This window comes from Dendrobates tinctorius, unplaced genomic scaffold (genome assembly GCF_039654945.1).
Source record: "Dendrobates tinctorius isolate UK_male_01 unplaced genomic scaffold, ASM3965494v1 ptg000046l, whole genome shotgun sequence".
Classification (NCBI taxonomy): Eukaryota; Metazoa; Chordata; class Amphibia; order Anura; family Dendrobatidae; genus Dendrobates; species Dendrobates tinctorius.
Window position 1 is genome coordinate 78,939,919 of NW_027361714.1, and position 21,214 is coordinate 78,961,132.

The 21,214-nt window shown below is 40.8% G+C and overlaps 1 protein-coding gene across 1 annotated transcript in view; it reads right to left on the minus strand.

Annotated features, from left to right (window-relative positions):
* The window catches only part of LOC141089664 (uncharacterized), a 217,219-nt gene that overhangs the window by 94,690 nt on the left and 101,315 nt on the right, over positions 1-21,214 (minus strand). The window contains exons 22-26 of the mRNA XM_073576146.1: positions 7,895-8,038; positions 5,235-5,458; positions 3,779-3,917; positions 3,563-3,683; positions 211-320 (exon numbers count right to left, since the gene is read on the minus strand). Of these exons, the coding sequence (XP_073432247.1) occupies positions 211-320; positions 3,563-3,683; positions 3,779-3,917; positions 5,235-5,458; positions 7,895-8,038 (738 nt within the window). The remainder of the gene's footprint in view (positions 1-210; positions 321-3,562; positions 3,684-3,778; positions 3,918-5,234; positions 5,459-7,894; positions 8,039-21,214) is intronic.

Below are 21,214 nucleotides of genomic sequence, written 5' to 3' on the forward strand. Positions count from 1 at the left end.
AAGATAGGAATGGCTGAATGCCAGCACCCGATCCTTTTGTTCTCCCTGTAGTTACTGTGGGTGACTGTCAGAAGCTTACTCCCCAGTCTTCTTATTGAACACATACACTATCGGCCATTCAGAGAGTGCATGTTTATGGTGGGGTTTTGAGAAATAACCATTGACAGTGCACAGGTACATTTAGTGCTAAAGATGTTTCATAAATCTTACCTCTGCAGAGTTGCCCCGATGTTCACTCATTAGCTGCTGTACAAATTTTTCAACAATTTGTGGCCTACTGGGTGAAAAATTCTCCTTCATGACTGGCTTCTTCCACAGTTCTACATAAAAAAAATATGAATAAGGTGAACTGTCCTATGCAAATCAATAAGTTTGCAGTCATTCTGTGTGACTGCAAACTTATGAACCCCCCACTGTGTGCTGCGGAGATTCGCCAGTTTCTGAACCGAGACTGGAAGGTATATATGAGTTACACATGCTCCCAGTGGGCGCCCAACGCATGGCTGCGTCTCTAGACGGGGCACGGCCTTGATCAACACAAGTGTATAGAGTGAAGCCACGTCCACTAGACGGGCGCTGGATGGAAGTACATATAACTCATACATACCCTCCGTTCCTGGGTCTGAAGCCAACAAATCCCCGCAGTGCACAGTGTATGCGCTGAGGGGAATCATAAGTCTACAGTCACACATAGTGATTGCAGACTTGTCAATTTGCACCAGACATCCCCTTTAACTGTATACATTTGATTATTGTAAGTTCTTGTATTGAATAGCCATCTTTACAACAAAAAGTTTATGCAAGTACGGTTGCATGAGCTGGTCACCAGTCAATATCCTTGTACATACTGAAGTGAAGTGCTATTGCATTCATGAAGTGTGTGGGCAATGATTGAAAGAAGTATACACATTTTGAGAAAAAAAATGTATAAAGGAGAAACTGATAAAAATGACATTGTTAAATGATTTTTCTTAAAACGTTCTCGGGTATATTAAAAACTGTACACATTGGGAATTAACCTGATTGCCTGGGTTACTGCAATAAAGAGAACTGGTGCAGCACGAGAAGTCGTGGAGACATAAGTGGGAGATTCAAATAATGGAAGATGTTAGTCTTAGAACACTACCAGAACAGATAGGACAGTAAGGTGGTAGATAGTGAAGAAGGAGGGGATGTACGATTGTGCAAAACTGTGGACAGCTTTTATGGTGGAATTGATATGTTTATATTGTATTCAAAGGAGAATGATCAACCAGTGCAGTAACTGGCACAGGGTGAGGGCATTAACAGATTGGACAAAAATTTGGGCCTGGGAGCTGCATTCATGACTGAAGGGAGAGTTTATTGATAGAAAGACAAATTAGTAGTGAATTGCTGAATTGAGGTAATCAAGACAAGAATAAATCAGAGCTACTGTAAGAATGTTTGCAGTTTTGAAGGCACTAAAAGGGCGAACTCTTGAGATGTTATTAGGTGCAGTTCGCAAAAGTGAATGACAAAATTGACTAATTGGTTGTGTAGTATGGCGACTGGTTATGTGGTTAATGGGCGGTATGTATCACAGAGGTGGGTGGCCGTGTGATGGAATCCTGAGCTTGTTTGCTCAGCAGATCTACTGCTACGGCTGTGTGTTTGTGCACGGGCGGTAGTGCTGGCTATTCTGAGCCTGAGTAAGGAGGCTGTTTGGCACATGGTCTCTGTGCTGGGAGAGAGAAGGCCTCCTGAGTGTGTGTCTCCAGCCTGAGTGCTGGACATTACCCCAGCCTGTGTGCCCACAGGCCTAAGGCAGCAGACCTCTGCTATGGACATTGATGGTTTGTCTGCCTGATGTAAAGGCTGTTTACCTTTTGTTGGTGCTTCTGGGTTTATGAAGCAAATAAACCCACATGGACTTGTCTCCTGTTTTCCTACTGTTGCACGTGAGTGAGTACAGCCCCCTTACAGTTGTAAGTACTGTGTCAATTTTAACCCAAAGTCAGGGAAGATAGTACCTGGGAGCTATGGTAGCGTCAGTCACAGGAGTGAAAATGTCAAGTTGAGACTTATTAAGGTATTTTACACCAGAATTCTGGCATAACCACCTTAATAAATTAGGGCCTATGTGTCTTGGCTGACTAGTCCAAGGTTCGTTCATGGCAGGCTGTCCCTAAATTTACTCACCTAGACTGACCAATCTCTCCCTATACATACATGACTGCAATAACACAGAAAGTGCCTGATTCATGGAGCTTGTGATGTGGATTGAAAGAATCTCATGAAAGGTTCCCATTATAAATGCTAAGAGAAGTTGTCTAGTCATATGATATTGATGACATATCCATTGCATAGAGATCAATAAACGATTGGTGGTGTCAGATACCCATCACACCACTAATCAACTGTAATCAGCCACTGCCAGGTACTGCACTTCAACTCCAATTCAAGAAAGCTGATAGAAACTGGTTGTTTGGGGTGCCAGATGTCAGACCACCATCAATCTGATACTGACGACTTATCGTAAGGCCCTATCCTAAAGACAGGTCTTAAATGTCATATAACTGGACAACCCTTTTAAAGGGTATTTTCCAAAATAGGAAGTTATCCACTATTCTTTGGAAAAGGGGGGTTGCTAATCGCTGAGACCTCCATTGATCCCAAGAACAGGGCTTTGCATCCTGGAAACTTGGTCCTGCAGAGCCCAGTCTTGAATTAAGTGTTGGTGTGTATACTCAACCTCCACTCCATTCAATGACTCGTGTATCTGGCAGTTTCATAAACAATGAAAAATGCTCAAACCAGAGACTTGCTAATTTACAGTGCCCCATGAATAGTTTTCCCAAATACAGTTCCTTCATCAAAGATTGGCCCCTTTATATACTGCCACAGTCATAGTAGCCCTATCAGTAGTAGCCTAGAGTTATCAGTAGTATCCTAGAGTTATCTAATTCTGTCTTTTGTGGAGCATAGCAGACTGTCTTCAAGAACAGCGAGACTGCAGAAGACACATACTTTCCCTAGGAGACAGCAGCACTTCTATCAAGCAAATCAATTTTGCCATGTGGCACTACCACTGCACATGCTGTCTATTATGTTACATAGGACTGCAGATAACATCTATTACATTATCTGTACTCAGTTATCACTGTGTTATGTGCGGTGTTAAAAAAAAATGAGGAGATTAAGGGGCAAATCTTTGTCTTGGGGCTAGGACTACTGATCTTTTGAGACCCTAGCAACGCTCCTGAGTACAGCTAATAGCGGCAGACTATATGGCCAATGTGAGGATCCTAAATATGGCGGTCATGGTGTCAGCACTGGCTCCAGTCCCTTCGCCAACTGTATCTGCATCCTGTGCATTTAATGTAACCTAAATGTTTCTTTGTGTTGGTGCAAAATGTTAATATTTGGGGCACCAATTAAAATTTTTGCCCAGGGCTCCACTTTATCTAAAACCGACCGTGAATAGTGTCACACTTTTTCATGTCATCTTTACTCAATCTAAAGTTAATTACACTTTTTTTTAGAATCATTAGGAATAGAGGATAGGACCTCAGGAATCAGAAAAACTGTTTATAGATTTTACCTGTTGGAACTCCTCTTCCTTCTCTTGTTCTTTCAGATATCACCAGTGTCATCTCCTTGGCAATTTTTCTTTGCACATCATAAATCATGTCACTTTCAAAGCTTTCCATCATTTTCTGAAGCTGTGATAAACAAGATTCAAGTATGAATATTCCAGTATTAGTATTTTACTGGTAAGATAACACTGTAATTAAACATGCACATGCCATATTCTTACCTGACGAACTCTAACTTCTATTTCTGAAGCTCCCGTAGGAGGAAGCACAAGCTGAGACCTAAGTGTGAGTCCTTCAAACTCCTCTTCTTTGCCCATTTGCCAAGCAAGGGCTTTCATGGTGGGATAAAATATTTCATCTCTACGAAAAATACAAAGTGCAAAAAGTTAAGCAGAATTCATGCTTTCTTCTGTCAAGTGAAATCTGTTGAACATGCATATTTGTTTCAACCAATGGAAACCAGATTTAATGAACTTAGAGCTCAATTTCAATTTTTTTGTCAATAATGATGATGAAAGCAGTATTTATTTAGCAAGATAACTACAGTATAATGATAATCAATAAAGCAGTCATAGCTTGCATATAAAGTTGAGCAGACAGTAGAAAGTTGTCAAATGTAGACAATTTTCTACCAATTGTTAGAACTTTTCATTGACTTAAGTAAGACGAGCAATGAAGTCAGACATCTATGGTAAAGTTGATCTGATGTGTTTGCTTTTTTTATTTATTTTTTTAACACTGTCAAGTTCAGTCCCTTGACAGCTGTTCATGCCAAAGGTAAGTTCTGAATTACATTAATAGAAATCCTGAGGAGGCCAGAGACCAATCTGCAACGTCTTTAATTTATAAAATTGGCATCCAAAGTAACCAACTGTAAATGACTAGTCCTTAAAAAATGGTCACCTGAACATATAGCCAGCTGAGGGCCCTCAAGGCAAAGGAAAAAGTAAAGGGCTAAATCCTTACTGATGGAGAAAAAAAAGTAGTCAAAAATGTTTGTAGTACTGCACACTGATTAGCTTAAGAGATGTACATTTTTACTAATCTGGTGTAAAGAAACCTTTTAATAAATGTCCATCATTCTCTAGACCCAGGGTCCCCAACCTGTACCTCAGGTGTACATGTGGCTCGTGGTCCCATCAATTGTGGCTCGCGGCTGTCTACCAACTTTGTGCATTATCTCCAGGTCTAGGAAACAGGCTTGAAGAGTACATCTCAAAATAGAGAATTTTGTGAGCAGTCCTGCACACAAGAGCAGATCTGGGTGCACATATTCTGGCCTTGGGGGTTTAGAGATAATGTTAGTATGGTACACTGGAGACAGGATGATACCACCTTCAGAGGAGGTGCTTGAAGATGGATTCCACAGTGTGTTAGGAGTTCTTGATAGGAAAATACTGAATGGGGCTATTGTGGGAACCCCTTGGTCTTGGTATTCTGCTTCGGGATGATTTATGTGGAAAAGCTTTGGTTATCATTATACCCGTTAAGGGGATTTTGGTTGCCACTACTGTGAGGGGGGCAGGAGCTGGATGTGGGTCGCGTCCGTCTCTCAGAGCTGAATGTGGCTCTTAAGGTCAGAAACGTTGGGGACCATTGCTCTAGACATTTCTGTCAGTATTTAAATGCCATATTTGTGGGATAATTGTAAAATAACTCAGTGTGTGTTATACTTACCTGTAGAGTTCACAAAACTGTCTATATAGACACACAGTATTAATTTCTTCCACTTGAAGTTTATGTTTTCCCCACTGCTCTTTAAAATATTCCAGCTGTTTCCATAAGATTAAAAAGGATTTCAGCAAAGTGGATTCCGAAACAGGATCTTGAGTTTCTGATTCCAGTTTTGATTCTATCTTTAATGGTTGCTTTTCTCCCAAATGAAATAATTCGGTTTGTAGCTACAGATAGATCAAAAATTAAAAAAAAGTCTATAGAATATACTGCACTTATAAGTCAATTAAAAATAAAAAAATGTTTTTAAAGGAAATCTGTTAGTAGGTTTTTGCTACCTATTAAACATGCTGCCATGTAGTGCGCCATATTCATGAGCTCTATATAACCTGCTCCCACCATTGACTGGTATCTTTCTGCCTATACACAGTGAATACAGGAGGGTCAAATCAGTGGTGTGGGCAGGATTATACAGAGCTCAGCATTCAGAGAACTGGTAGATCTGCAGCAGAGAAAACAGTGATTTTATCAAAACTGAAGCAAGCAGCCCAGTAAGTCATACATAGCTTGAAACACGATCACTGCCCCTACTGATGCTGCTCTCAAACAGGATAGCCAAAACCAGCTGAGTGATTCACTTTCTAATATAGAAGTTCAATCCCAGAATCCCAAGTGTAAATTGAAAGAAGAAATAACCTCTCTTTAGCATATAAGCAGAGCAGTACAAAAGTTTTCGGCAGGCAGGGAAAAAATTCTGCATAGTAAGAAAGCTTCCAAAAATAGAAGTGTTAATAGTTTATTTTTATCAAGTAACAAAATGCAAAGTGAATGAACAAAAGAGATATCGAAATTAAATTAGTATTTGGTAAGACCACACTTTGTGTGCAAGTGTACATAGAAGAATTTATGCCATTTTAAGTTCAGTTTTCTAAGGAACTTGGCAGGGAGGTTGTTCCAAACATTTTGGAGAATTAACCACACATCTTGAGTGGATATAAACCTTCTGTCTCTTCATGCAATCCCAGACAAACTCATGATGTTGATATCAGGGCTCTGTGTCAGCCACTTCATTTCTTCCAGTACTCCTTGTTCTTCTTTATGTTTGCTTTGGCAGTATATTTAGAGGCATTGTCGTGCTGCAGAATAAATTTGAAGTTAATGAAAATGCCTCCTTTATGGTGTTGAATAATGGATAGTTGGCCATGTTTTCATGTAAAAATGGATTTTTGGCTTAATTCTTCCAAGAAGACAACTTCTAACCAAACTTACCCGAGCAGTATGGTGTAGCTTGGTTCCAATGGTTGCTCCCAGGTCTGAGCAGATGGCTCTGCTGGACATCTTCCCATTTCAAAGGGAAGCAAGCATGATGTATCTTTCATCTGCTGCACTAAGTTTTCTTGGTCGACTACGGAGTCTAAGGTCTCTAATGTTGCTCATTTTTTGGCGCATCTTGAAGAGATCTTGAACAGTACAACTTGAAACTCTAGTCTGCCTTGAAAGCTTTACCTGGGAAAGACCTTGCAGGTGCAGTATCTTGTGTCTTGTTACTGTGCTCACTAGTAAGACCATTGACATGAAACTGTCTTCCACAACCTCACCTTTGTAGCAGAATTTAGCACTTTCTCACACCGTTTTAGGTCTCCCACACAGCTGTTTCTGTTTCAGTTAACTGTTTCAACTTGTGAAAAGAAAGGTCACTGTTTCCTGTTTGGTATAATTCGTTACTCATGTACCGTCCTAAAAAATCTCTGACTTTGTGCAAGTATATCTAGAAGAATTGTTGCTGTTTGGAAGGTGAATGGTGGTCTTTTAAACATTGATTTGATTTAGATTTCTCTTATGTTAAATCACTTTACACTTTGTGAATCAGTAAAAAACAAACCATTACCATTTCTATTTCTGAAAACATTCTTACTTTTTGTAGCATTTTTTCCACAGCACCTAATCCTCCCTTCACTGTCCTCCCGGAACTCTTTGAATCTCATGGCTGCTTGTCAACAATGTGACTTGGGGCATGTGCAATGGATCTTTGACCAAGTGCTAAGGATTTGTGGTCACATTGCATTTGTCCTAGAAGTATTGCAGACACGCGCTTCTTCCCTTGGAGCAAGGGCACACACCAGAATGAAAGAAGTGCTGTGCTGTGTACTCTCCATAACCTGCTTGCGTCTGATACACTGTCTGCTACTGGGGAAGAAGTGCACATCTCACAGACTTCCTAAGTCATGGTGATCACAAGCAGCCACAGGATTCAAAGTACCGGGAGGACAGTGTAACGGAGTTTCATGGCTCGCAGTCATGCCTCGGAGGCTGTGCTATGAAGAGAGATCAAAATTGGTTTGCTTGAAGCAGATGTGTCTTGGACTAGTCCTATTCATAAAAATATGCAGAGAACTATCTTTGAGAATCACGATATATTGTGAATTTGCCCCACACAACTGTATTGCCTGAAATCATAATTAAAAGACAAATGCAGCCGTGTAATTTTTGTATACGTGACGATCAGAGTGACGATGGCTGTTGAGCATCGGACTCAATTTAATGAGGATATTATAATTTCGATGAAACATTTCTCTGCATCTATCCAAAAGTAATGCAGATTTATAATAGTAAAAAAATAAATAAATAATAATAATACATTGCAACATTTTATCGTTCAATACCTGTTTGGTTTCTAGGTTTCCCTCTACATTAAATGAACTAAACCTATATTTTCCTTGAAGAATGTCCTCCATTAAAAGATGAACGCCAACAAGTTCTCCATGAGCTACACTGCGCTCTTGATCACTCATTTCACACAGGCAGAGCTGGGTCAGTGAAAAGGAAAAGTATGTATTAATATAGTATGTAATATCAGATTAAAATTAGTACAATAAAAATAACAAATGTGAATATTTGTGCAATGGAGCAACGCAGAGCAAAATGGAAAAGAGCTGCAAAATCAGGGGAGCTTAGGGATTTTTGCAAGGTATATTTTAGAAAGTGACAGATCTTCCTCATCAGTGCACTTGGATACTTCATTCTGTCACCCGGGGACCCTGAACCTGACAGAACAGATGTATCTTGAAAAAGACAATATTACGCCGAAACGTTGATAAACTATACATATCTGTATTCATTTGGGTCTGTTATGCGAAATGTCGGATTTCCCTATTTTGGCATAAATAAAATTTCAAATTTAAGTGCCAGAGTTTACCATTTAATAGATTTTCCTCTATTTAACATCTGCAAGCTATGTGATAATTATCCAATGATGGAAAAGGTATCAAAATAAAACATATCATATGAAATTAATTGAATTTGATTACATAGATTAGGTTACATGTAATAGAGGCATTTTATGCTGTCTTCTTTTATCTACTGTGTGGATATTGTACATTGTGGTAGTTCACTCATGTGGGCGCACAGCGAGGGAGGAAAAATGGGCGCACCGTCTCTTTAAGTCCTTGTTGGTTTATTATCAGGCAGCATAAACCAACTCATGCCAACAAAACTCAGCCTTTCTGCCTAACATGTGAACAAAACAAGCAAAAGGAAAAAAACAACAATGCTGCAACACAGTCCGTATGCTGCGGGCAGCACCCCACTCTGGAGCAGCACAGGTTCAGTCTGTGCCCAACAAGCCACAAAAGCCTCTGGAGACTCCTCTCTCCTGGCTAGCTGAACTTCGACTGCCTGTAGAGCTCAGTTATTTAAACCTAAGCCTGTGATTTCCATCATGTGATTGATCACATGATCATGACCTCATGCAGGTCCTGGCAGGTCTGCCCGGGATATAAAGTGGACCCTCTCCCACCTACTCTATGAAGGTCCACATAAAACTGGAGAAAAAATGTTCTGGTTTCATATCATTGACGTCGTTAAGCGCAGTGACACATATCTCCCTTCTATCACTCTGCCAGTGACTTTGTCACAACATGTAGCACTAAAAGGGATATGAATGAAGACTAAGCTTTGTAAAAAGCTTTACTGTATTGAAAGAATAAGATACAAGACAAATTTTGTTGATCTATACATGACTGCACATATAGACAATGAGCTCTAAAACAATAATGTAAAAGCACCGCCAGATTTAGTAAAGCAATCATTTTGGGTCCATGTGGTGCATGAAAAAAATAAAACATAAAAGAATAGTATTACAAATATTATCTGTGTGTGATATATATATTTTGTAGGGGTTCAATCTCTCAAGTAGATGCTTGGACCTCAAAGTCACAGGGTTTTATAAATCACACACGGAATACTGTGCAACCATTGGAAATAAACATTATCGAAAACAAAACCATAAATATAAAATCCCTATCTTTGTCCATGCCCTATCTAAACAATACAGACCCTGGTTACTCAGACATGACTGAGCTAGTCTCAGTTCGGTCACAAAACAACTATCATCCACATGGCCGCCAATAGGGCATTACTGCCCTCACTGTTGTACCAGGCCTGATGAGCAGAAGTAAAGAGGGGGCACCTGGACCCAATCCGGGTTCCCCCATCTCTTGTGCCTCTGCTCACCAGGCTCCAGGGTATAATAAAGCAGCATATGTCACTGCAAGCGCGCCGCCATTGGCGGCGCACTTCTCAATGTAGGTAGCCTTTCTGGAGCTGCATGGAATAGCCATACAGCTCCAAGGGAGTCCCACTGCGTCTTTTGAGATGTACTGATGACAGTACATCCTTGATGGGGTACACAAATGATGATGAATTAAGGGTGGGGGAGAGTAAATGATGAATTGAGTGTGGTGGAGTGCAAATGATGTTGTACTGAGGATAGGGAAGACCAAATGATAAAGAATTCAGGGTGGTGGAGTGAGAGAGAGAAGACATGACATAATTACAGTAATTGAGGTGGAGGGGGCATGTAAATATAATGAATCGGGGGAGCGGGAGGTAAAGAGTGGGGAACGTTGAGGATGCTGTAGTTTGACTGGTATTGAATTGTGGGAAAGAGTACACGTGCTAATTTATTTATTTATTGGGTGGGAAAAGTGGCTATTTATAGTTTTTGGGGCACAGTGGTGGATTAAAATTTATATTTCGACCGTTGGGTTGCATAATAACTAATCATATATTGAAGGTGGGTGCACATCTGTACTCAGCTGCATAGTGTAGAAGTTGGGGAAAAAGTGGGGAATATGCTCTGGAAGCGGGGCTCTAGATAACTGTGTGCTATTTTCTCCAGAGATGAGTCCTGGCTTGAAGAATTTATGGAGGTCTGGGCTGAATGAAGAAAAGTGAAGATAAATGAATTCAACTATCGACATCACTGGTAAGTCAGTGTATTACCTGTACACTTACACTATACACTGTATACTATGTACAGAGCTCCTATAATGTCACTGGTAATCCCTGTATTAACTATACACTGACACTATATACAGAGCTCCTGTGTACAATGTCACTGGTGATCACTGTATTAACTGCACACTGACACTATATACAGAGCTCCTGTGTATAATGTCACTGGTGATCCCTGTATTACCTGTACACTGACACTAAATAGAAAGCTACTGTGTATAATGTCACTGGTGATCACTGTATTACCTGTACATTATATACAGAGCTCCTATGTATAATGTCACCAGTGATCACTGTATTACCAGTATACTATACTATATACTGAGTTCATGTGTATAATGTCACTCCTGATCACTGTATTACATGTACACTGACACTATATACAAAACTCCTGAATATAATCTCACTGGTGATCACTGTATTATCTGTACATGTACACTATATACAGAGCTCCTCTGTATAATGTCACTGGTGATCACTGTATTATCTGTACACTGTACATGATACAGAGCTCCTATGTATAATGTCACTGGTGATCATTATATTACCTGTACATTGACAGTGTATGCAAGCTCTAGTATATACTGTAATGTCACTGGTGATTACTGCATTACACTATATACAGAGCTCATGTATATAATAGCACTTATGGTAATATTAGTATTGTGTTTTTTTAAATTAATGATCAGTATTGTAGTATTCGGTCACTATGTGGTGGCCATGGAACAAGGAGGTGGAATAAGATTCTGCAGGTGAACAACTGGCTACGTCGATGGTGCCGTCAGCAACGATTTGGATTTCTGGATCACGGAGTGAACTACTTATACGATGGACTACTTGCTAGAGATGGGGTGCACCTTACGAAGACTGGAAAGCATGTATTTGGAAGTCGCCTTGCTACACTTGTAAGGAGAGCTTTAAACTAGAACAACATGGGAAGGGAAGCAAAAGACCAGAAAAAGCCATACACCTGACAAATGCTATTGAGAACTCTGCTAATAGAAGTGGAAAGGAAGAACAAAGACGAAAGAATCTAATTAATAAAAATATTGGAGAAAGAGAAACCAATCACAAACTAAAATGTTTCTATACTAATGCACAAAGCATGGGCAACAAACAAGGAGAATTGGAACTACTAACACAGGAAAAGAAATATGATGTCATTGGAATCACTGAAACTTGGTGGGACGATACACATGATTGGAATACAAGACTAGAAGGATACAACTTATTTGCAAGAAACAGACTTGATAAACGAGGAGGAGGTGTTGCATTGTATGTTAGAAACGCGTATATCTGCACAGAGATTGAAGCTTCAGAGACTGGGAGTTCTGTGGAAACTGTTTGGGTAAGAATACAAGGACAGAACAATGGAAAGGACACCATTGTAGGCATTTACTACAGGCCGCCTGTGCAAGCTGAAGATATGGATGAACTCTTTATGCATCAAATGGCCAAGTTCTCCAAAAAATATGACATAGTTGTCATGGGAGATTTCAACTATCCAGACATTTGTTGGGAATCTCTCTCAGGCAAAACTAACAGGTCAAGGAAATTCTTATCCTCTCTTGCTGACAACTTTATCTTCCAAAAGGTAGGGGAGAAAACAAGGGGAACTGCTACCTTGGATCTAATCCTTATAAACAGGGAGGAAATGGTTGAGGAGGTAAAAGTGGCTGGAACCCTAGGTGGTAGCGACCATGCTATTTTAGAATTTTGGATAACTAGAGGCGGAAGACCTGTGAAGACTCAGACGTCAAGGTTAGATTTCAGAAAGGCAGATTTTAAGGGATTCAGAAAGATAATTGGAGGGATCCAATGGCTGGATATCCTTAAAGACAAAAATGTCCAGGAAGGATGGGAAATCTTGAAAAATGAAATTCTCAAAGCACAGTTGTTAACAATTCCGAAAAGAGGGAAGAATAGGAAGCATTTAAGGAAACCAGGATGGGTGAACACAGAACTTAAGCACATGCTAAAAAGGAAGAAAAAAATGTTTATAAAATGGAAAGAGGGAGGCATATCTAAAGAAGAATATAATGCTGTCTGCAGAATCTGCAGGGCACAAATCAGATTAGCTAAAGCTGAAAATGAATTGAGGCTTGCAAGAGATGTCAAAAGCAATAATAAAGGATTTTGGGGATATGTCAAAAGTAAAAGAAAAGTCAAAGATGCTATAGGATTTTTACAGGATGAAAATGATGAAATGGTAAGACAGGATGTTGAGAAGGCTGAACTTTTAAATTCCTATTTTGCATCTGTTTTCTCTCAGAAAGGAAATGTAACATCAACTGTTCTTCACTGTCCTATTAAGGGAATAGAAGAATCCAGGATATCTATAAACAGAAAGATAGTGAGGAAACACTTAGCTAACCTAAATGAATTCAAGTCTCCAGGTCCAGATGAATTACACCCCAGAGTACTGAAGGAGATAGCAGAAGAAATTTCTGAACCACTCTCCATAATCTTTGAAAATTCTTGGAGAACAGGAGAAGTGCCAGAAGACTGGAGAAGAGCAAATGTTGTTCCTATCTTCAAAAAGGGGAAGAAGGTGGACCCAGGCAACTATAGGCCGGTGAGTCTGACTTCTATACCAGGAAAGATCTTTGAACAAATTATTAAACAACATGTAAGTCAATACCTGGATAAGAATGAAGTGATCAAACAGAGTCAGCATGGGTTTGTAACTAATAAGTCATGTCAGACTAACTTAATTTCCTTCTATGACGGTATCACTGATTGGGTGGATCAAGGAAATGCTGTAGATATAGTATATCTTGACTTCAGCAAAGCATTTGACAAAGTCTCTCATACAATCCTTATTGAAAAAATGACTAAGTATGGAATGGACAAGGCAACTGTTAGGTGGATTCATAGCTGGCTTAGTGATCGGACCCAAAGAGTGGTCGTAAATGGCTGCACATCCAGTTGGAAGAATGTCTCAAGTGGGGTACCACAGGGCTCTGTCCTGGGCCCTGTATTGTTCAACATCTTTATCAACGATTTAGATGAAGGAATTGAGGGTAAACTGATTCAATTTGCTCATGACACAAAGCTAGGAGGGATAGCTAATACTAGAGAAGAGAGAGAGAGGATTCAAAAAGATTTAAATAAACTGGAGAAGTGGGCAGTAACTAACAGAATGGTTTTTAACAGGGAGAAATGCAAAGTACTACATCTGGGCAATAAAAATGAAAAAAGCATATATAGAATGGGAGGAATAGGGCTAAGTGACAGCACATGTGAAAAAGACTTGGGTATACTAATAGATCACAGACTGAATATGAGTCAACAGTGTGATGCAGCAGCAAAAAAGGCAAATGCAGTTCTAGGATGTATTAACAGAAGCATACAGTCTAGATCACGTGAAGTCATTATTTCCCTCTACTCCTCTTTGGTCAGACCTCATCTGGAATATTGTGTCCAGTTTTGGGCACCACATTTTAAAAAAGACATCAACAAACTGGAGCAAGTTCAGAAAAGAGCGACCAGAATGGTGACCGGTCTGCAAAACCTGTCTTATGAGGAAAGGTTGCAGGATTTGGGAATGTTTAGTTTGCAAAAGAGAAGACTGAGAGGAGACTTAATTGCTGTCTACAAATATCTAAAGGGCTGTCACATTGTCGAAGGATCAACTTTATTCTCATTTGCACAAGGAAAGACTAGAAGCAATGGGATGAAACTGAATGGGAGGAGACACAGATTAGATATTAGAAAAAACTTTTTGACAGTTAGAGTGATCAATGAGTGGAACAGGCTGCCACGAGAAGTGGTGAGTTCTCCTTCAATGGAAGTCTTCAAACAGAGGCTGGACAGACATCTGACTGGGATGATTTAGCGAATCCTGCTTTGAGCAGGGGGTTGGACCAGATGGCCCAGGAGGTCCCTTCCAACTCTACGATTCTATGATTCTATATGTGGTCTGGTCATGATGTGGCATTATTTGTTACTTGTATGTGGTATTATTCAGTCACTATGTAGTGGTGGTATGTGGTCTGGTCATGGTGTGACGGTATTTCTCCCTTGTATGTAGTAATACTCGGTCACTATGTGGTGGTAATATGTCGTCTGGCCATGATGTGATGGTATTTCGCCCTTGTATGTGGTACTATTGGTCATTTTAAAACAATGTATGTAGCACATTCCCTTAAAGAAAAAATAAATAAAAATATACCTAAAAAGAGTTTTGGATATTTAAAAAATGTTTAATAGGTTATAGCAGAGTAGGGCCCAGCCAAAAGAGTCTACCTTGCTGTGGCATTGGCTTAAAAAATCTATTGGCCAAAACAAAAGCTGATGGCTATGTATATGATATGATGTTTGATTTAAGCTGTTAATGTGTGATTGGTGAGGGCATGGCATGGACGTGGTATTAATGGTTTAAAAAAATGTATCTGGCTCATTCCCTTAAAGAAAAATAAAGAAAAATATACCTAAAAAGAGTATTGGATATTTTAAGAATTTTTACTATTCTAACGTAGAGTAGGGTCCTGCCAAAAGATTATACCTTGGTGTGGTGGCAGCTTAAAAAAATCTTTTGACCAAAAAAAAAAGCTGATGGCCATGTGTGGAGGTCAACGTGTGACTGGACAAACCGCCTACAGCAGGGCGAATTTCTCTGACACACGTGACCCCGGATACACCGCCTCCAGTAGGGCGAATTTAAATAATATAACGTGCAGCCGGATACACCGCCTCCAGCAGGCGACTTTCAGTATTACACGTGTATCTGGATACACCACCTCCAGCATGGCGAATTTAAATAATAAAGGGAAACACCAGGGAAACTGATACAATGGAGGGCCCTGCGATAGGGAACGGGGATGTGGAGACCTCCTGCACTCCCCTGAGCCAGTCTCTACACTCCTAACAGTCCCTATACAGGCTTTGCACCTGTCGCCAAGCGGGAACCTAAGAACCCTAGCTCGCCCTGCACATAGCCCTTTCTAATGAAATGGACGGTGCAGAAACTAATCCCACCACTGCACTGAAACACACAAAAGGAAAGTTACAAAAACAGGGGTAACACCACTTAGCTTTGCTCTGTTGCTCTTGCTCCCAGCAACAGAGTCCACCACCAGAATGCAGCTTTCCTCTTGATTAGCTGCTGCTTCACCAAGCTTTGTCAGAGCTGCAAGGAACTCTCTCTAGCTCCTTCCACACCAGGACTCTGACTGAGCTGCCAGGAACTCCTCTCAATAGCTCCTTCCTTCACCAGACTTGGTTGGAAATGACCAATATCACCAACAGTGATTGCAACCACCTGACACTCTTTTATAGGTAAGAGCCAGCAATCACACCTGCTTCATAATCACATGCACTAAACTAAAGTAACCAGAGTGCAATGATCCTAACGGCCACCGGGGGCAAAACTAAAACTGAAACCACACAGTGCAATGACCCTAATGGCCACCGGGGGTAAAAACTAACTTTAAGCACGCAGCTTCAGGAAAAAAAAAAAAGGTTACTAGTGCTTTTTATCTGTCATGATCCAGCATGGATCATGACACCATGTATGTGATATGGTGTTCGATGGGAACAGTAAATGTGTGATTGATGAGGACATGGTGCAGAAGTGAAGTTTTTCCAAGAATGGGCGGTGGGACTGTGGAATGTTCACATGGTGGAGGCTGGGCGGGCTGTCAGGGGGGTCTGAAAATTTTGCTAATATTGGGCCCTGAAATTCCTGGTGGTACTATATAAACATATAACATCGTACTCCAGTTTCATTTGAAAATGTGTAAAAAAGGATGTTGAACACGTGTACATTTTTTGTATATAGCCGTGTATGAACTAGTTTTTTCACTATTCATGATTAAACACTACTGTAGTTGCATGCATATTACTATAGTAGAAATAATCAGCAGAGCTTAGAGAGTTTATTGACAGAGCTAACACTGCCCTGCATGTAACTATTGTATTAGTTAAGACAGAAACGTCACAAAACCATGAAGAAAGCGTGAATCAGTATGAAAAGAAGTGGTTATTCTGGGTTGTCATCAGTGGACAGGTTTTTTTATGCAGTTTTTAAGTCCAATGCCAATAGTGGATTTAAAAATAGAAGTCTTAGTCTTTACTTCATATGTGTCTATTGTATATTATCTGCTCCTGCCTTTGGCATGAGACCCAGAACATAGGAACACACCTTTACACAGGCTTGGACTGGCCCACAGGGTAACAGGGGGATCCCCCGGTGGGCCCCTGTGCAGATCTGGGCCCCCAACCCCACTATATGGATAGTACTTGGCATAATTCACTTGATTTACTCTGTACAGAAAAAAGCAGCATCTCATCATTCATTAACCAAACTACCAAGCTTATTATTATTTAGAGATATAGGTACAATTGTGAATGAGGGGAGTGTATTATTTGTATGCAGGTGAAAAGTGGGCCCCTCAAAGTCAATGTTACTGGTGGGCCCTTGGCACCCCAGTCCGACGCTGCCTTTACAGCTTTTCTTTATTAAATAGATTAGCTGCAGATAGATATAGATAGATATGGGATAGATAGATAGATAGATTTGGGATAGATAGATAGATAAGGGATAGATAAAGGATAGATAGATAGATAGATAGATATGGGATAGAGATAGATAGATAGATATGGGATAGATAGGAGATAGATAAAAAAGAGATAAATAGATACATATATAGATAGCTATGGGATAGATAGGAGATAGATAAAAAAAAATAGACTGACAGATAGATAGTAACAATAATGTAGAATATCATGTATGATTTCTCCGGATCATTCCAGAATCTTCCATTCTCTACACTTTCTAGAAGGATGCATAGCTGCCCAGAGATAAGTGACCCCCCCTGGTCTTTTCCCCCTTGTCACACATTGCAGATTTCTATTCTCCCTCTGCCTGACTGTAACGTGAGACTCCAGTGTGTGATCCACTCACTCTTTCCTGTCCCCCCTCCTTCCTCAGGAATGTCTTAATTAGCAGAAAGAATTTCCTTTGTCTCTTTTCCACTATGTGAAGCTACTCTCATAGACAATAATGAGAATCTAATCACTTGGTCATAGAATGCTGCCAGATTATAATAGAAACATGAAAATGACATACCGGGACGTGCTCTGATCGGGCTTCACTACAGTGGTTCTTGTTAAATTCTAGCACCAACAGAACCAGAGAAATGTATTTCTCCTGAACACAGCAGAATAGACAGCTGTTGTTTGATGTCATCACAGAGCTAATTTCAATATAAGATGAATGATGGTTCTGCCGATATTCTGCTAGGTTCTCAAGTCCAGATACAATGGTAATAAGTTTTCAGAACCCAAATCTGTACTTTGAGAAAGGGGAGGACTGTCACAAGCCAGTCCCTTTAGTGATGTCACAAGCCCAAAGGTATAAGGTATTTTCCCCTACCCCTCCCTCATTCTAGCCTGGGATGCCGTGGCAATAAGATTTCAAATGAATGGTGACGTTTGGCTCCTCCTCCCCGCATGCTTCTGCCTGAAATGATCTAAGCAATATGTAAGTTTATATCTGTGTTTTTTAAATCCCTTTTATCTGTAGTTGCATTGTACATACTGTTATTGTCTCATATCGTAAAACCTTTTTATCTTCTGAAAACACTGCCCATCTTTTGGGAATAAACTATAAAATGTATTAGTTCTGTCTCCTTGCTCTGTGGTGAATTCATATGCCTATAAGCTATTTACGCTACTAATTTGGGTTAGCTTCGAACCCCTCTATTAATTTGAAATATTAATAAGAGAAATCTGAAGCTGGTGGCAGCGAAGTGTGCTCTGGGCAGATGGGCCAGCTGGCAGTGACGGAAGGGGTTTATAAGCTGATTTGTTTGGCTGTGGCCAGGACTAGTTATAATTCCCTCACTGCAGCCGCCTAATAGCCAGTGCACAGCCAGTAGCCGTCCAGCGACTAATTATCCTAGGTGTAGTTTCCTGACTGACCTGAGGGTAACGGGGGCACCGGAGAGCTGCGAGTTCCAAAGTGGAACTGAAAAGTGGGATATACATAAAATCCCGGCAGCTTGTAACCTATTGTGGCAGCGGTGGGATAACCAAAATAAACCCCCCTGCGGTAAATTGTTAGGGCAAGACTAGCTTGCTGGTTTATCACATGGTGCCAGCGGTGGGATAACTAACAGCCCTCCTGTGCCTGTGATAGCCGTATGCGGCCAAAGGTCACACCCCCTGATCGTGACACACACAGATATTGATAGACAGATAGATAAAGATAGATATGGGATAGTGTTGTGAGTTCATTTTCCCCTTTACCACTGAGGCCCGATGAACTCCCTCTTCTAGTAAAGAAAGATAGTGAGCCTGATTATCTAGCATCTGGGTCTAATGATGATGATTGGCTGAGTGGAGTTTCTGACTGGATAAAAGGCTGTCCACGCCCTTCTGCTCTGCGGGTGATTTCTCTGTGGGATCCTTGGATACCAGTCTGAATTCCTGCTCTCCAAAAGCTAAGTTTTCTGCTCTTCCGTTTGCATTTGTACGTTGTCTTTGTTTTGCTGGATTTCTGTCATTCCCTGCTGGGGTGAGCTGAATTCCTTTAGCTCTGTCTTCAGAAAATACCTGAGTGCTGATATAGTTTTTGAAGCCTAGCTGCTTCAGGGCCTTTTTCCATATCAGCCTGTTGGCTTATGTCTTTTTAGGGTTTTTTGCAGATTGCAGACAGCAGCTGTCCTCTCCTGTCCTATTTTTAGTTAGCTTGGGCCCCATTGTTTGCTCAGCCTATCTTTCTATCCGTGTGTGTGTTTTTTCATCTTGCTTCACCGTCATTATATGTTGGGGGCTGCCTTTTACTTTGGGGTCTGCTCTGGGGCAGTTTAGATTTCCTTTTCTGTCTTTAGGCTATTTAGTTTCTCCGGCTGTGATCGAGGGGTCTAGGGCACCGTAGGAACCCCCCACGGCTACTGCTAGTTGTGTTGTTAGGTTCAGGGGTCTGCAATCTGATAGTTGCCAACTTCTCAGGTTTTCTGGACTTAGCTGCTATTTTTGTGTCTGCCTCCTACGGTGACTCTTTCATAACAGGATAGATAAAGATAGATAGATATGGGATAGATAAATATGGGATATACAGTGGGGCAAAAAAGTATTTAGTCAGTCAGCAATAGTGCAAGTTCCACCACTTAAAAAGATGAGAGGCGTCTGCAATTTACATCATAGGTAGACCTCAACTATGGGAGACAAACTGAGAAAAAAAAATCCAGAAAATCACATTGTCTGTTTTTTTTTCATTTTATTTGCATATTATGGTGGAGAATAAGTATTTGGTCAGAAACAAAATTTCATCTCAATACTTTGTGATATATCCTTTGTTGGCAATGACAGAGGTCAAACGTTTTCTGTAAGTCTTCACAAGGTTGCCACACACTGTTGTTGGTATGTTGGCCCATTCCTCCATGCAGATCTCCTCTAGAGCAGTGATGTTTTTGGCTTTTCGCTTGGCAACACGGACTTTCAACTCCCTCCAAAGGTTTTCTATAGGGTTGAGATCTGGAGACTGGCTAGGCCACTCCAGGACCTTGAAATGCTTCTTACGAAGCCTCTCCTTCGTTGCCCTGGCGGTGTGCTTTGGATCATTGTCATGTTGAAAGACCCAGCCACGTTTCATATTCAATGCCCTTGCTGATGGAAGGAGGTTTGCACTCAAAATCTCACGATACATGGCCCCATTCATTCTTTCATGTACCCAGATCAGTCGTCCTGGCCCCTTTGCAGAGAAACAGCCCCAAAGCATGATGTTTCCACCACCATGCTTTACAGTAGGTATGGTGTTTGATGGATGCAACTCAGTATTCTTTTTCCTCCAAACACGACAAGTTGTGTTTCTACCAAACAGTTCCAGTTTGGTTTCATCAGACCATAGGACATTCTCCCAAAACTCCTCTGGATCATCCAAATGCTCTCTAGCAAACTTCAGACGGGCCCGGACATGTACAGGCTTAAGCAGTGGGACACGTCTGGCACTGCAGGATCTGAGTCCATGGTGGCATAGTGTGTTACTTATGGTAGGCCTTGTTACATTGGTCCCAGCTCTCTGCAGTTCATTCACTAGGTCCCCCCGCATGGTTCTGGGATTTTTGCTCACCGTTCTTGTGATCATTCTGACCCCACGGGGTGGGATTTTGCGTGGAGCACCAGATCGAGGGAGATTATCAGTGGTCTTGTATGTCTTCCATTTTCTAATTATTGCTCCCACAGTTGATTTCTTCACTCCAAGCTGGTTGGCTATTGCAGATTCAGTCTTCCCAGCCTGGTGCAGGGCTACAATTTTGTTTCTGGTGTCCTTTGACAGCTCTTTGGTCTTCACCATAGTGGAGTTTGGAGTCAGACTGTTTGAGGGTGTGCACAGGTGTCTTTTTATACTGATAATAACAAGTTTAAACAGGTGCCATTACTACAGGTAATGAGTGAAGGAAAGAGGAGACTCCTAAAGAAGAAGTTACAGGTCTGTGAGAGCCAGAAATCTTGATTGCTTGTTTCTGACCAAATACTTATTTTCCACCATAATATGCAAATAAAATGAAAAAAAAACAGACAATGTGATTTTCTGGATTTTTTTTTCTCAGTTTGTCTCCCATAGTTGAGGTCTACCTATGATGTAAATTACAGACGCCTCTCATCTTTTTAAGTGGTGGAACTTGCACTATTGCTGACTGACTAAATACTTTTTTGCCCCACTGTATAGATAGACTGTA